The sequence below is a fragment of the Apteryx rowi genome, unplaced genomic scaffold (genome assembly GCF_003343035.1).
Source record: "Apteryx rowi isolate R43461 unplaced genomic scaffold, aptRow1 scaffold_287, whole genome shotgun sequence".
NCBI classification, from domain to species: domain Eukaryota; kingdom Metazoa; phylum Chordata; class Aves; order Apterygiformes; family Apterygidae; genus Apteryx; species Apteryx rowi.
The window spans coordinates 1,054,580-1,067,916 of NW_020449274.1; the positions used below are offsets into that span (position 1 = coordinate 1,054,580).

At 45.6% G+C, this 13,337-nt stretch overlaps 2 protein-coding genes and 1 non-coding gene across 3 annotated transcripts in view; 2 read left to right on the forward strand and 1 right to left on the reverse strand.

Moving 5' to 3' along the window:
* The window catches only part of MEI1 (meiotic double-stranded break formation protein 1), a 40,568-nt gene extending 37,558 nt beyond the window's left edge, over positions 1-3,010 (reverse strand). Inside the window, exons 1-3 of the mRNA XM_026069140.1 lie at positions 2,891-3,010; positions 2,419-2,542; positions 773-823 (exon numbers count right to left, since the gene is read on the reverse strand). Of these exons, the coding sequence (XP_025924925.1) occupies positions 773-823; positions 2,419-2,542; positions 2,891-3,010 (295 nt within the window). The remainder of the gene's footprint in view (positions 1-772; positions 824-2,418; positions 2,543-2,890) is intronic.
* An 823-nt stretch (positions 3,011-3,833) lies between these two features.
* On the forward strand, positions 3,834-3,946 carry LOC112967728. The gene has a single exon (XR_003254088.1). It is a non-coding gene; the product is annotated as a U5 spliceosomal RNA (small nuclear RNA).
* Positions 3,947-5,653: 1,707 nt separating this feature from the next.
* SNU13 (small nuclear ribonucleoprotein 13) lies at positions 5,654-10,074 on the forward strand. Its single transcript, XM_026069146.1, has 3 exons — positions 5,654-5,745; positions 6,815-6,935; positions 7,999-10,074. Exons 1-3 carry the CDS (start codon positions 5,743-5,745, stop codon positions 8,259-8,261), a joined length of 387 nt encoding a protein of 128 aa, XP_025924931.1. The 5' UTR covers positions 5,654-5,742; the 3' UTR covers positions 8,262-10,074.
* The last annotated feature ends 3,263 nt before the right edge of the window (positions 10,075-13,337 follow it).

A 13,337-nucleotide genomic window follows, 5' to 3' on the forward strand; every position in this document is an offset into this window, starting at 1 on the left:
TATAGATGTTTTAATGGTCCTTTCTTGCCCAGAACTCTCAGAATCTCTAAAAACCTTCAGGTTAAAAACCACTCAGTTAAAATGGCTCTGTCTGAGAGCATCCACCTTGCAGAGGAATGGTAACATGGCAGAAAACCTTCTCACCTTTGTAACACCATGTCAAGTACATGCTTGAAAACTGATAACCCTCTATGAAATGAGCTGATCATACCTCTTTTCATCTGTTGTGGCTGGACAAGAGGAAACCACTGCATTGCTAATATCACTAGACTCAGCAAAGATGCCCAAGGTTAATTGGACTGCAGAGATTCCCTTCTCAGCCCTGCAGGCATTGCCTCCAGATTACAAATGAAGGACTGCTCGCAAAGAGAAGCCTGCACAGCTAAATCCCAAATACTCTATCCTGAGGAGAAGCACCAGATCCCAAAGCTCATTGAAGCCAACAGGACGATTTCCATTTGCTTTGATGAGCCTTGGGTCAGGCCTGAAGATAAGGCTTTGTTTACCACTGCTATCCATCTGATGCTAAATTTATTGTACACAGAACCTGTATGAGACTAATATTTAAATCCACGTGTCTGCTTCGCCCACCCTTCCCCCCTCCCCCCCCAAATATCAAAACAGTCTGCTCACCACCCTGCACTGAAAGACAACAGATGTTCTTCCCAATTTAAGACATGTAGAAGCTGAACATCTCACTATCTGTATTGGACTAAACACAGACTCAACTTCACAAACCATCAGTATCTGAGACATGGCATCTGCCTCTCACCTTCTAGGAACAGGTCCAAGGCACTGCTGTCTTCCACAGTATGCAACATCCCTAAAAGATAAGCAACAATCAATTGTGGAACTCATTCCTGCTTGTGATTATCAGTGTTGCAATGTCTTCTTGTAAAAAGAGCTGCAAATCCTTTTAGAACTGTTTTGTTTTTTCCCTGTTTCACATGACACCAACCTGATTTTGTCAAATGAAGGGGGGTACTCTCAAGGAGTATCACAAAAGATGCCTCCATAAGCAGGCCACAGGGACATTACGACATTCAGCTGGAGCTCCCTCTCTCATTCTGGCACCAAATGCACCCTTGGTTCACTCAAGCTCTATCCAAAATTTACATATTATTACGTGTACCCCCAAACTTGGACTGGGAGCCCAACTGCTCTAGGAGTTATAGCAAGCACAGTAAAACCCAAAGCTATCCCAAAACCATTCAACTGTAAACTCTTTAAAGAGAGAGACAGAATTATTATTTAAAAATAGGCAAGAGCATTGAAATGCAAACACAACTCCCTTATCTTCTGGGGTATTAAGTGTTAGGGTCATACAACATAGGATTGGACTGGCCATAAGCACTGCTCCCTCCACATCTGTATAGGACCATGTACGCAGACAGTGTAAACGAGAACTAAACCTGCAAAAAAACTCTGTTTCTAACATAGCTCTGTTTCCAACATATGCACAGCACAGTTTGTGCAAACCAACTGGGAAAACACTGTTTGAATTATTCATTGTGTCAAGGCATGGGAAGGGGCTTGTAAGTCACTTCCCCCTGAAAGAATAAGAAACATCTGTGATGTGCAAATGAGATCTGGGAATTAATGGAATCCAATATATTTATTCTTTGAAGGCTCTTGCATTCATATCCTCCACCTTTCTCTTCCTGCCTTGCTGTTGCTTCATTTAGACCATTATTCCTTCTCTGTCAAGAGTTTAGTCAACATTTCAAAGACCTTTCCCCCAGCACTGCTCTGCAAACAAAAACCACTAAGAGATGTTCAGGATCACAGAGACTGTGGTTGGAAAGGCACTTTCTGACATCCCTCTGAACACTGTCTTCTGCTGTGAGTCTGACCCTCCAGAAAGAAGTGGGTAATACAGTCCTACAGCTACAAGAATTTCTACAGATATAAAGCGATGGTGTAAAAAAACACTACGTAGATAAGTATTTTGCACATTTGATATTAAATCCTACAGCATCTTTTCAAACTCACACTTTCATTTCTGTACCAATCTTCATGTAATGCTACAGTTCAGCAAGATTAGAAAGCACTGAGGCGTGACAGCAGACCAGAAGGCATTCTGGGAAGAGCCATAAGCCAGAGCACTGTGTCTGACAAGACTTTAAAGACAAGCTAAGATACTTAGGAAAAGTGCAAGAGCTTCATTAGCATGCTAATTCTGCTCTTTGGTGAATAAGGAAATTAATTAACCTATTCTAAATCAAATGACAGGCATAGTTTTCCACAGGGAATATAATACATCTAACATGGAAAAGTGGGAGTATAGAAGTAGTTATTAGTAGTCTCTATATTCTTTTTTTTTTAACATGGAGAAACCTCACATTTCTTCATCCATTCAAAAGCAGATGAGAACTGCCTTCTCGCTGCTACTGTATAAGGCCACAAGGGAGCTCTTACCAAAGAGCGTTCCTATCAAATGAACACAGAGCCCTTCATCTGGTGCCAGCAGTCGGATGACTGGGAGCGCCTGCCATGCCAAGGCATCACGGAGACGGGAGAGCGTGTGTTTCTTACGCACCAACTACAGATCGGAGACAATGTGCCATTAGCACTTAGGTCCACACAAAGCTGCTGCTCATGCCATCCTAGGGGGAAGAGCATCCCAGCACATCTGGGCCCAAGAGCTTAGCACCAAGATACACCCAGCCACCTTYGAGCCCCAAATTGGAAGCAGGAGATGGAAAAGCCAGGGGTGGGGTGGGGTGGGGTAGGCCCCTCTGCGGGGCCAGCACAGGCTGAAGGGTTTGAGGGCCCAATGCTCCAAGGCTGGGGGAGGCCCGGGGGAGGCTCTCGGAGGCCAGCAAGGCCCTGCACAGGCAGAGGGTCCCCCCCGGGGGCGGGGAAGAGAGACGGCGAGGGCGCTGCCCACCGAGGCGCCGTTGTCACCCAAGGTCTCCACAGCGCAAGCGAGGCAGAGCGGCGGGCGCAATGGCAGGGTCCAGCGCGCGCCGTGGCGACCGGGCTGCCGCGCGCACACCGCCGCCGCCATCGCCCAACGGCCGCCGCCAACGGCCGCCGCGCGGGCGTAGTGCGCATGCGTGGGGGCGCCCCTGAGGGCGGCGGCCGTTGGCGGCGGCGCTGCGCCGCCTAGTGAGCGTTTCCTCCCCCGGGGTCGGGGATTTCTGCGGAAGCAGAAGGAGGGCGTGAGAGCTGCGCCCCGCCGCTTGCCAGGAGTGTGCCACCTTGCAAGACGGGGGCGAGGGAGGAAATGCGTGCGCGATGTAGCCCCCTGGAAGTGGGTGCAGAAAGGGGAGCGGCAGGGCAGGGGTCCCGCTAGAGTCAGGGAGGGGGACGCGGTAGGAGTTTGGGGGAGGACGTTCCCCACACGCTGTCGTATGGGGAGAGGTGGGGTAGGGCCTGAGCGAGAATTTAAGAAAAGGAACCAGATGGCAGCACTGGGGAAATAAAATACCCGCAGGGATGGGAGTAGCAGGGATAGAAAGAGTGTGGGAGAAGAAAAATGGTGTGAAAAGAGAGATGAGAGCAGAGCCGATAAAGCCAGGAAACGGACTGGAGGAACTCCAGACTCAGAGCCACTGTTTTAAATGTGCACAGGGGAGAGTGAGGGGAAAGGTGGGAGGAGACCAAGAGTAAGGAAACCCAGGACCTTTGATTTCAGTTAGTAACACTGATTTGAGAGAGTACTGACTTTCCCCTTGGTATGAGAGGTGACCCCAGATATATTTATGGTATGTTTAGACAAGCTTAGCCAGACTTTTTTTTTTTCCCATATAAGAGGAAAGAGTAAGAGATGGGGTTTGCCTACAGTACCAGCAGGTATAAAGCCAGCCGTATATCTGATAGTTATTTGATTATTTCTCTTCTCCATATTTTCAGATAAATATTTCACCTTTTACTGAAGATTTATATGGAAGAAGCATATGTGAATTTTGATCCAATTTTTGTGATCTCATCCAGGTAAGACTCACAAGGGGCCTACATCTGTTCCCATGTCCATTCATGTCTCTGAGCAGAGCACCTCTGAGCAGTGTCCTCTAGTTGCATGGGCCCCTTCTGAGTGGAGGGCACAGCTCAACCTCTTCTCTGGTACCCTTTCATCCATGTGTGAGCCCTCAGCCTTCACACACCTTCCTTTTCCTTTTCCACTGGTTGTCCCCTGTCATTAGTTGCCTGTTCCCCTCATGTTTCTGTTTCACTTAGCTCCTTCCCCTCCCAAGAGGGGCTGATACTTTGTAGGGCCTGGCTAGCACCTAGCTCTAAAAAGAGAAAAATTTCATCCTTTACAGAGGTGGTTCCTCCACTGAAATCAATATCAAAATGAATTGGTTGTGTGTGTGAGAATCTTAAACTGTTACTGTCTATATGCAGTGTAGAATAATAGGGAAAGCCAGCTTTCCTCAGCATCAAAGCCCCTTTAAAATGTAAACATCTGGGAGATCTCTATATCCAGGGATAGATGCTCATGAATATGCTCAAGCCATATTCACAAAACTGCCAGCTAGACATCTACCTGCCATAGAACGATATGGTCTGTCACCCCCATCTGCACAGCCTTGTCATTTAGTAATAATGTTCATCATAACATGTTACTGGTCAGTACGAGCACCCCTGGAAATTGGTAAGTAGCCCTTAGATGTTCAGCTTCATTTGGCAGAGGACAAATAAAGAACAAGACATGATTTCTCAATATCCTTTCATTTATATTTTATATTACAGGATGCATCGCTGTAGAGTCTGGGCTGAAATAATGCTTTATGCATCCCCACAGTTCCCTGTAGAAATAGGTCTGTGCTGTCATCCTCATTTTTAGAGATGAGGAACTGAAGCACAGAGAAGTCCTGACAGGCCAGGAGCAGACAAGCAGTCTCCCACTGAGAAGATGCTTAGCTGTAGTTAGCGCCTCTCCAAAGTTCAGCAGTTCTGCCTTTAGCTTTAGATGTAGTTGAGGTCTTCAGGACTTGATTTTGGGTAGTTAAGTCAAACACTTTATCCTCTTCCGCACTTAGAAGTGGAACAAAGCCAATAAAGGTGGAATATAAGTGGGAAGAAAAATTCAAGAAAAAGTATGAGTGTATGTCTCTGTGTATGCTGCAAATTTAACAACTCCCTGCCTCGCGTAATATTGTATGATGTAGAATTGTCTGCATATTGGTGTATTATGTGTCTGTGCAGGAATAAACCAGCTGGCAGGGAACAGGAAGCCATCTCTCAGCTCGGCAGAATCGGAGCCGTCTTGGTGTGCACAGTGCTGCTGTGCTTCCTGCGTATCCTTCAACCTGCAACCCTCCAGCCTTAACACCGGGAATTTCAGTGCATCTGCAGTCAGTCGGCATTGGGGAACCTCCTGCTTATTTTTCACGTACAGGTGGCCAATTAAGCATCATTTTTATGCAACATTCGTGGGGATGGAGAGCGGGAGGGAGGGGGTCCTGCAGACGAAACACGTTTGCGGCTGAAACAACGAACAGACGTTTATCCGCAGCTGATCCCGTTATTTCCCATCCCGTCACGGAGCAGTCACGCGCCTGGGGCGAAACGCCCAGGCTTGTTTTCCCGTAGCGCCGACCCCAAAGCTCGGTCCCAGCCCCGGCAGCGCGGCACCGAGGGGCGCGGCGCCGCCTTCTCCCGCCCCCCGGGCTCACCGACATCTCATTTCCGGTAGTGACGCGTTTCTCCTCCTCTTCCTCCTCCGTGAAGCTTTCGGGCTGAGAGGACCGACCGGACGCGTGCGGCGCGGCGCGGGCAGCCGAGGGCGCGGCCATGGTGAGCGGGGCGGCGGGGCGCTCTCGAGGCTCCCCACGAGGGCCCGGGGCAGCGGCAGCGCCGCGTGCGCCGGCGGCCCCGGCGAGGTGGCCGCCTTCCCGCTGCCAGGAGCCGCGCTGCCTCCCGGGGGCTGGCGGGCGGAACCGAGCAGGGGGAGCACGTGGCCTCTGGGCCGCCCCACGCTGCCTCCCGGGGTGCGGCGGGGGAGGCCGTGCGGGCCGCGGGTGGCTGCTGCATGCGCGCTGGCCGCTTTAACACGCGCGAGGGAATGGTGGTAACTCGCGCGGCATCTGCAACATGGGGGCTTGGGGCTCTCCCACGCGTGGAGAGAGCGGGGGGCTGGCGCTCTGTGAGGTCGCCTGTGCCAGGAGACCCTATTCCCGTGTTCTGCTGGCTCCCTCGGAAGCAGAAGCATGTGCTCTCCGTGAAGAAGAGCAGCTTGGGGGCAGTGCCCTAACTCCCCGTTAGGGCTGGTGGCGGAACATAGCAGTAGTTGGACGCTGGACCACTTCCTTTTAGATATTAATCGTGTTTAAATTGTCAGCTTTTGAATGCACATATTGAAAGAATTCTAGTTTTGCCAGTACTGGCTATTAATGCCTGTTATGATGTTATTACTGTTCCAGTATGCCACTGATGTTCAAATCTAGAAGCTATTTGTAACTTGCAGGAGTAAATCTGATATCTTACTCTTCTCAGGTTTTCTTTAAAGTTCAGGTCTAAACTTGTTAAATTGTTGGTGGCAGCAGCTTGCTCTGCAACCCTTCATTTATATAGTATCTTTGGTAGCACATGCTTGAGGCCGCTGTTAGTTCACTGCTGCTAGATTACAGGATTGAAATTGTCCAATTCTACCTGGCCCAGCTGTGGGGGCAGAGATGCTGTTTACTTTGAACATGAGAAATGAAATGCAATGGGACTTTTAGTGCATGTGCTGAGCAGGTGAGAATAGGGAGCTGAGTTGGCCCCAGCAGTTGATATATGTGAGACTTAAGGCCTACGTAGTGTTGTTCAGAACAAAGCCTCCTTTACTCCTGTTGTAATACTCCTTACTCTTTCTTTTCACTAGAGTGAGGCAGAAGTGAACCCCAAAGCTTACCCACTGGCTGATGCACAGCTCACCAAAACACTACTGGATCTTGTGCAGCAATCCTGCAACTATAAGCAGCTACGTAAGGGAGCCAATGAAGGTGAGACCTGCCTGTTATAAAGTATGCTAGAGTTGTTTGAATTATAGAAAGAGCTTCGAGAAGCTGTGTCTGGAGGTTGTCTTCTCCCTTCAGCTGGGGGCCATCTTGGCTATTGCAAATGTGCCTTGCTTTCTTCCTCCCCTTTGCCTGCTTAGGGAATATTCACAGACAGAATTAAACTGTAACCTTTTCAACATTTATATACAGTTCTGGTAGATGCTCAAACTGTATTCCTGGTGTATTGTGTTCATGCATGCTTTAGTGGTGAGGCACTGGGATTACCAGATGCCTAGCTAGTTTAGAATTATAAAATAACTTGGGTTTGAAGGGACCTCTGAAGGTCTGTGGTGCAATCTATCCAGAGAAGCACTCCCTTTAAAGCTGGATCAGGTTGCTCAGAGTCTTGTCTAGTCAAGCTTTTAAAAAATCTCTAAGGATGAAGACTCCACAGTCTCTCTGGGCCCCTGTCCTAGGACTTGTACTACTCTCATGGTGTTCCCCCCCCCTCCTTGCGTCCCATCAGAATTTCCCTGAGGCAACAGTTGCAGACTGCAATTTGTCCTTTCACTATGCACCCATGAGGACAGTCTGGCTCTATCCTTTCTACCCTTTAAGTAGTGGAAGACAGCAAGGACATCTTCCCATACCTTGGCTTTCTCTTTTCCAGGCTAAACAAACCAGATTTCTCAGTCTCTCCTTGTCCATTGTGTGCCCTGACCACTTTAGCCACTCTGTGCTGGACTTGCTCCGCTTGTCAGTCTCCCCCCTACGCTTGAGGGTGAGGCTGGACACTACTCTAGATACAGCTCTGTGAGTGCTGAGCAGGGGGAATAATCCCTTCCCTGGACCTGCTGACTATGTTTTGAAGGTCAGCTTTCATCCCTGCAAGGGTGCACTGCTGTCTGGACTTCTTCCATAGCCCTGCAGCTGCCATTTTCCTTGAGCTGTCCTCATGCTACCACTAGATTTCCTGCTTGCTCATGCTAATTTCAACATCTGTTAATATTTTTCATTAATGTGCCTTATAGAAAGCCCTAGACTTAATTGTAAGTTTCTTTTGCAGCCACCAAAACACTGAACAGAGGAATAGCAGAATTCATTGTGATGGCTGCAGATGCTGAGCCCTTGGAAATCATCCTACATCTCCCTCTTCTCTGTGAGGACAAGAATGTGCCCTATGTCTTTGTGCGCTCCAAGCAGGCCCTGGGCCGAGCATGTGGTGTCTCCCGGCCTGTCATTGCCTGTTCGATCACCATCAAGGAGGGATCACAGCTAAAGCCTCAGATCCAGTCTGTCCAGCAAGCTATAGAAAGACTGTTGGTCTAAATGCCCATGAGTTTAAGTTTATGTGGAATAGGAAAAGTTGGAGTTGGGGGAAATAATGTTTAGCTGTAGTTGATGAAGTAATAGTTTTGATACCAATGTTTCATTTTAAAACACCTTTTCTTTGTTTATTTGTTTAATAGTGACTTAACTCTGAAAGTGTTTCTGCCTCTTCCCCCCCCCTTTTTTCTATTCTTCCACTCCAACACAGTCATTCTCATTGTATTACTTCTTGAAAAGTGATTGTACAGCTGTATTTTGTTTGATGTTTAAAAGAAAAACAAAAACAAAAAAACCCCACCACCACCCTAATTTCCATGTCTGCCTGCTCAGGGCTTTAACCTACCCATTAGCTTCCTTTGTGCTGCAATTTTCTGCTAAGTGTTCAGCTAGCAAATGTAGATCCGCAGCACACCTTGTGCATTTAGACTGCTGGAGGTGTTGCTTTAAAGTGATGAAGCAGTGTAGCCCATGTATAAGGCAGACGGTGGCTACTGTGTAGCAGCAGATGGAGCCAAGATCAAGCCAGTACACACAGCACAACCTTTTTTTCTTCTTGAAACCAGACAAGGGACTTCTGTAAGAGGTGTATGGGGAGCAGAAACCTCATGGCAATGCACAAGGTGAAATCTCTGATCTTGCTTTTGTTTTTAAATACTGACTTTTTAAGAAAAATAAAAATGCTGACAAAGATGAATACAGGAATGTCCATAATTGTCATACTCTAGGAGACATTTGCTCTAACTGAAGTGTTTGTTAGTGCTTGCTAAATTAAAGTGATCAGAGATTGGCTAAAGGCTAATGCAGTGTGGGTAGTTCATGCTCCTTCGGTTTTCTTTGTGTGGAGTGCATCAATGAGCTGCAAAGCTTGGGTTTCCTAGGATATTTAAGTAATAAAACACATGGTAGGAAGCAGCCTGCTGTGGCTCATAAATAGTACTGTATATCTGGCCAATACCTATGAAAAGGATCTCATGTTTTTACAGAAGCTACTGCAATATATAGTCATATGACTGAAGATCTACCCTTCAAGCCATAGCCAAGACAGTAGAAAACAAGTCACTTTTCAGATGAAACAACTTGCAACACAAGAAGAGAATGATAGATTAACCTATGTTCCAGAAAAGCATGAAGCACCACTAGCATTTTGGATTAATGGTGGCTTTATGGAGCTAGCTTTAGTTAAATACATGCTGTATATTAAATCCAGTTACTGTTTCCAGCAGAAGAGTCTAAAATATCTGCAGTGGAGGTCATGCCAAACCTCTCTTCTGTTGTAGGAAGTCTGGACTTTAAATATTGAAGCTTCTACAGAGTCTTGTCTCTCCCTACAGAATTACTTAGCTGCACTCTATGTGGGCCTCCCCATGTTTGCAAAGTAGAAAGCAAAGCTAGAGTGGGAAGAACTGTGTAGTGAACAGCAGTAGGTATGGTAACAGCAGGGAAAATAAATTTCTCCTGTAATGTTTCCACAGACGCACCAACTGCTTACCTATAGTATATACATCTTAAGCAGATGAAATCAGCTCATGAAAGACTGAAGACAACTTATGTTTGTATTTTATATTTTTGTAAATGTCTGATATTAGTAATATCCTTGATGAGATGAACTTAAGTCACTAAAAAGCTTGAGTCCTTTCCTTTGTATGTATGTTAGCAGAACTGCTGTTCCCTTATAATGATGCTGATTGTTGGGCTAGTTGTGTTCAAAACCACAACTTTGCAAAGGATTTGCCCCAGCAATACTGTGCCAATACAACATGTGTAAGACAGAGCACGTGAGCAGCAGAAATAAAGGATTCTTGAGTAAGCAAAACTGTCTTAATTTTTTGCTCTGAAACCTTCCATCACCATCTCTGATGAATTCTGCTTAATGCAATAGACTGCCCCAAAAAATCAAGGAGAGGCTCTAATAACTTAGACAAAACATGCCATAATCATCCACAGGCTGGCACATGCAGAACCTGGAGGTTAGCAAGCCAAGAGGGAATTGAAAAAGGGCATTTGGGGAGGGAAAACTCACAGAAATAAGGACAAGATAGTTGAAAATGATAAAATTGTGAGACTAAGGTCTCGTTAAGACAAGCGTTTACAGCAGCTTCTTTGCCTAAAGGATCTACTAGAAAGAAAATTTGTTTAGACAAAACATTTTTAGAAATAACTACTTTGAATCAACCTGAATTACAGTATCGTAATAGACTACAGGCATACCTTGGAGATATTGCGGGTTCAGTTCCAAACCACTGCAATAAAGTGAGTCACATGAATTTTTTGGTTTCCCAGTGCATATAAAAGTTATGTTTACACTATACTGTAGTCTATTAAGTGTGCAATAGCATTATGTCTAAAAATACAATGTACATACCTTAATTAAAAAATACTTTATTGCTAAAAAATGCTAACCATCATCTGAGCCTTCAGCGAGTCGTAATCTTTTTGCTGATGGAGGGTCTTGCCTCGATGTTGATGGCTGCTGACTGATCAGGGTGGTGGTTGCTGAAGGTTGGGGTGGCTGTGGCAATTTCTTAAAATAAGATAGCAGTGAAGTTTGCCGCATCGATTGACTCTTCCTTTCATGAAGGATTCTCTGTAACGTGATGCTGTTTGATAGCATTTTACTCACAACAGAACTTCTTTCAAAATTGGAGTTACTCCTCTCAAACCCTGCCGCTGCTTTATCAACTAAGTTTATGTAATATTCTAAATCCTTTGTTGTCATTTCAACAACGTTCACAGCATCCTCACCAGGAGTAGATTCCATCTCAAGAAACCACTTTCTTTGCTCATCCATAAGAAGCAACTCCTCATCTGTTAAAGTTTTATCATGAGACTGCAGCAATTCAGTCACATCTTCAGGCTCCACTTCTAATTCTAGTTCTCTTGCTATTTCCACCACATCTGCAGTTACTTCCTCCAGTGAAGTCTTGAACCCCTCAAAGTCATCCATGAGGGTTGGAATCAACTTCTTCCAAACTCCTGTTAATGCTGATATTTTGACCTCCTCCCATGAATCACAAATGTTCTTAATGGCATCTAGAATGGTGAAACCTTTCCAGAAGGTTTTCAATTTACTTTGCCCAGATCCATCAGAGGAATCACTATCTATGGCAGCTATAGCCTTACAAAATGTATTTCTTAAATAGTAAAACTTTGAAAGCAAGCATGAAAACAACATGAATCTCATTGTACATCTCCATCAGAGCTCTTGGGTGACTAGGTGCATTGTCAATGAGCAGTAATATTTTGAAAGGCATCTTTTTTTCTGAGCAGTAGGTCTCAACAGTGGGCTTAAAATATTCAGTAAACCATGTAGTAAACAGATGTGCTGTCATCCAGGCTTTGTTGTTCCATTTATAAAGCACAAGCAGAGTAGATTTAGCATAATTCTTAAGGGCCCTAGGATTCTCAGAATGCTAAATGATCATTTGCTTCAACTTAAAGTCGCCAGCTGCATTAGCCCCTAACAAGAGAGTCAGCCTGTCCTTTGAAGCTTTGAAGCCAGGCATTGACTTCTCCTTTCTAGCTATGAAAGTCCTAGATGGCATCTTCTTCCAATAGAAGGCTGTTTCGACTACACTGAAAATCTGTTGGTTAGTGTAGCCACGTTCATCAAGTATCTTAGCTAGATCTTCCGGAGAACTTGCTGCAGCTTCTACATCAGCACTTGCTGCTTCGCCTTGCACTTTTATGTTATGGAGACTGCTTCTTTCCTTAAACCTCATGAACCAACCTCTGCTAGCTTAAAACTTTTCTTCTGCAGCTTCCTCACCTCTCTCAGCCTTCACAGAATTGAAGAGAGTTAGGGCCTTGCTCTGGATTAGGCTTTGGCTTAAGGGAATGTTTGATCTTCTATCCAGACCACTAACACTTTCTCCCTATCAGCAAGAAGGCTGTTTTGCTTTCTTACCGTTTGTGCGTTCACTGGAGTAGCACTTTGACTTTCCTTCAAGAACTTTTCCTTTGCATTCACAACTTGGCTAACTGCTTGGCGCAAGAGGCTGAGCTTTCGGCCTGTCTCAGCTTTCGACGTGCCTTCCTCACTAAGCTTCATCATTTCTAGCTTTTGATTTAAAGTGAGGGACGTGCGACTCTTCCTTTCACTTGAACACTTAGAGGCCATTGTAGGGTTATTAATTGCCCTAATTTCAATATTGTTGTGTCTCAGGGAATAGGGAGGCCCGAGGAGAGGGAGAGAGACGGGGGAACGGCCGGTTGATGGAGCAGTCAGAGCACACACAACATTTATCGATTAAGTTTGCCATCTTATACGGGTGCAGTTCATGGCGCCCCGAAACAATTACAATAGTAACATCAAAGATCACTGATCACAGATCACCATAACAGATATAATAATAATGAAAAAGTCTGAAATACTGCAAGAATTACCAAAATGTGACACAGAGACACAAAGTGAGCACATGCTGTTGGAAAAATGGCGCCGATAGACTTGCTCGACACAGGGTTGCCACAAACCTTCAATTTGTAAAAAACGCAGTATCTGCAAAGCGCAATAAAGCGAAGCGCAATAAAATGAGGTATGCCTGTAGTTAGCTAGTTTCAGTCCTGTGGTGCTCAATGTGGGCTAGCTGCTCTTTTAAGAAGAGTTGTACAGGTGGAAGCAAGCAGTGTGCTGGCAAAGTGGTCACTGTGCCAAGAGAGCATTCACAACTGGCTCCAGTACATTTGTGTGCACTGCACTCACTACAGCATGGGCATGACCTTAACACATGACTTAATTGTACAAGAAGTTGCCTAATTGTTTTTGTGCCAAACACAGGAATCTCTATGCTGAACACAAAAACACTGCCCATACCAAAATAAATGCTTCATGTATTGCATGTTTGCATCCAGTGGAAAGTTACAATTTAGCTAAACAATTAGCACTGCTTTCTATGGCAAGGAGAAGGACTATTTATCCACATATTGTTTTTACTTATCTTGCACTGCAAGACAAGTGGGGTGACCCAGGGGTGGGAGTTTAAAAACCAAAACATATACACCCCTAGATACAGCCTACATGAGTAGGATTCAAAAAAATACCAGAAGTAACAAGCAATAGCTACTCTGTACAACTTGCTA

Excerpts from the sequence above, each read along its gene's own strand:
- SNU13 (XM_026069146.1), top strand. Across the intron at positions 6,936-7,998 it reads ACGTAAGGGAGCCAATGAAG|CCACCAAAACACTGAACAGA; the intron begins GTGAGACCTGCC and ends TTTCTTTTGCAG.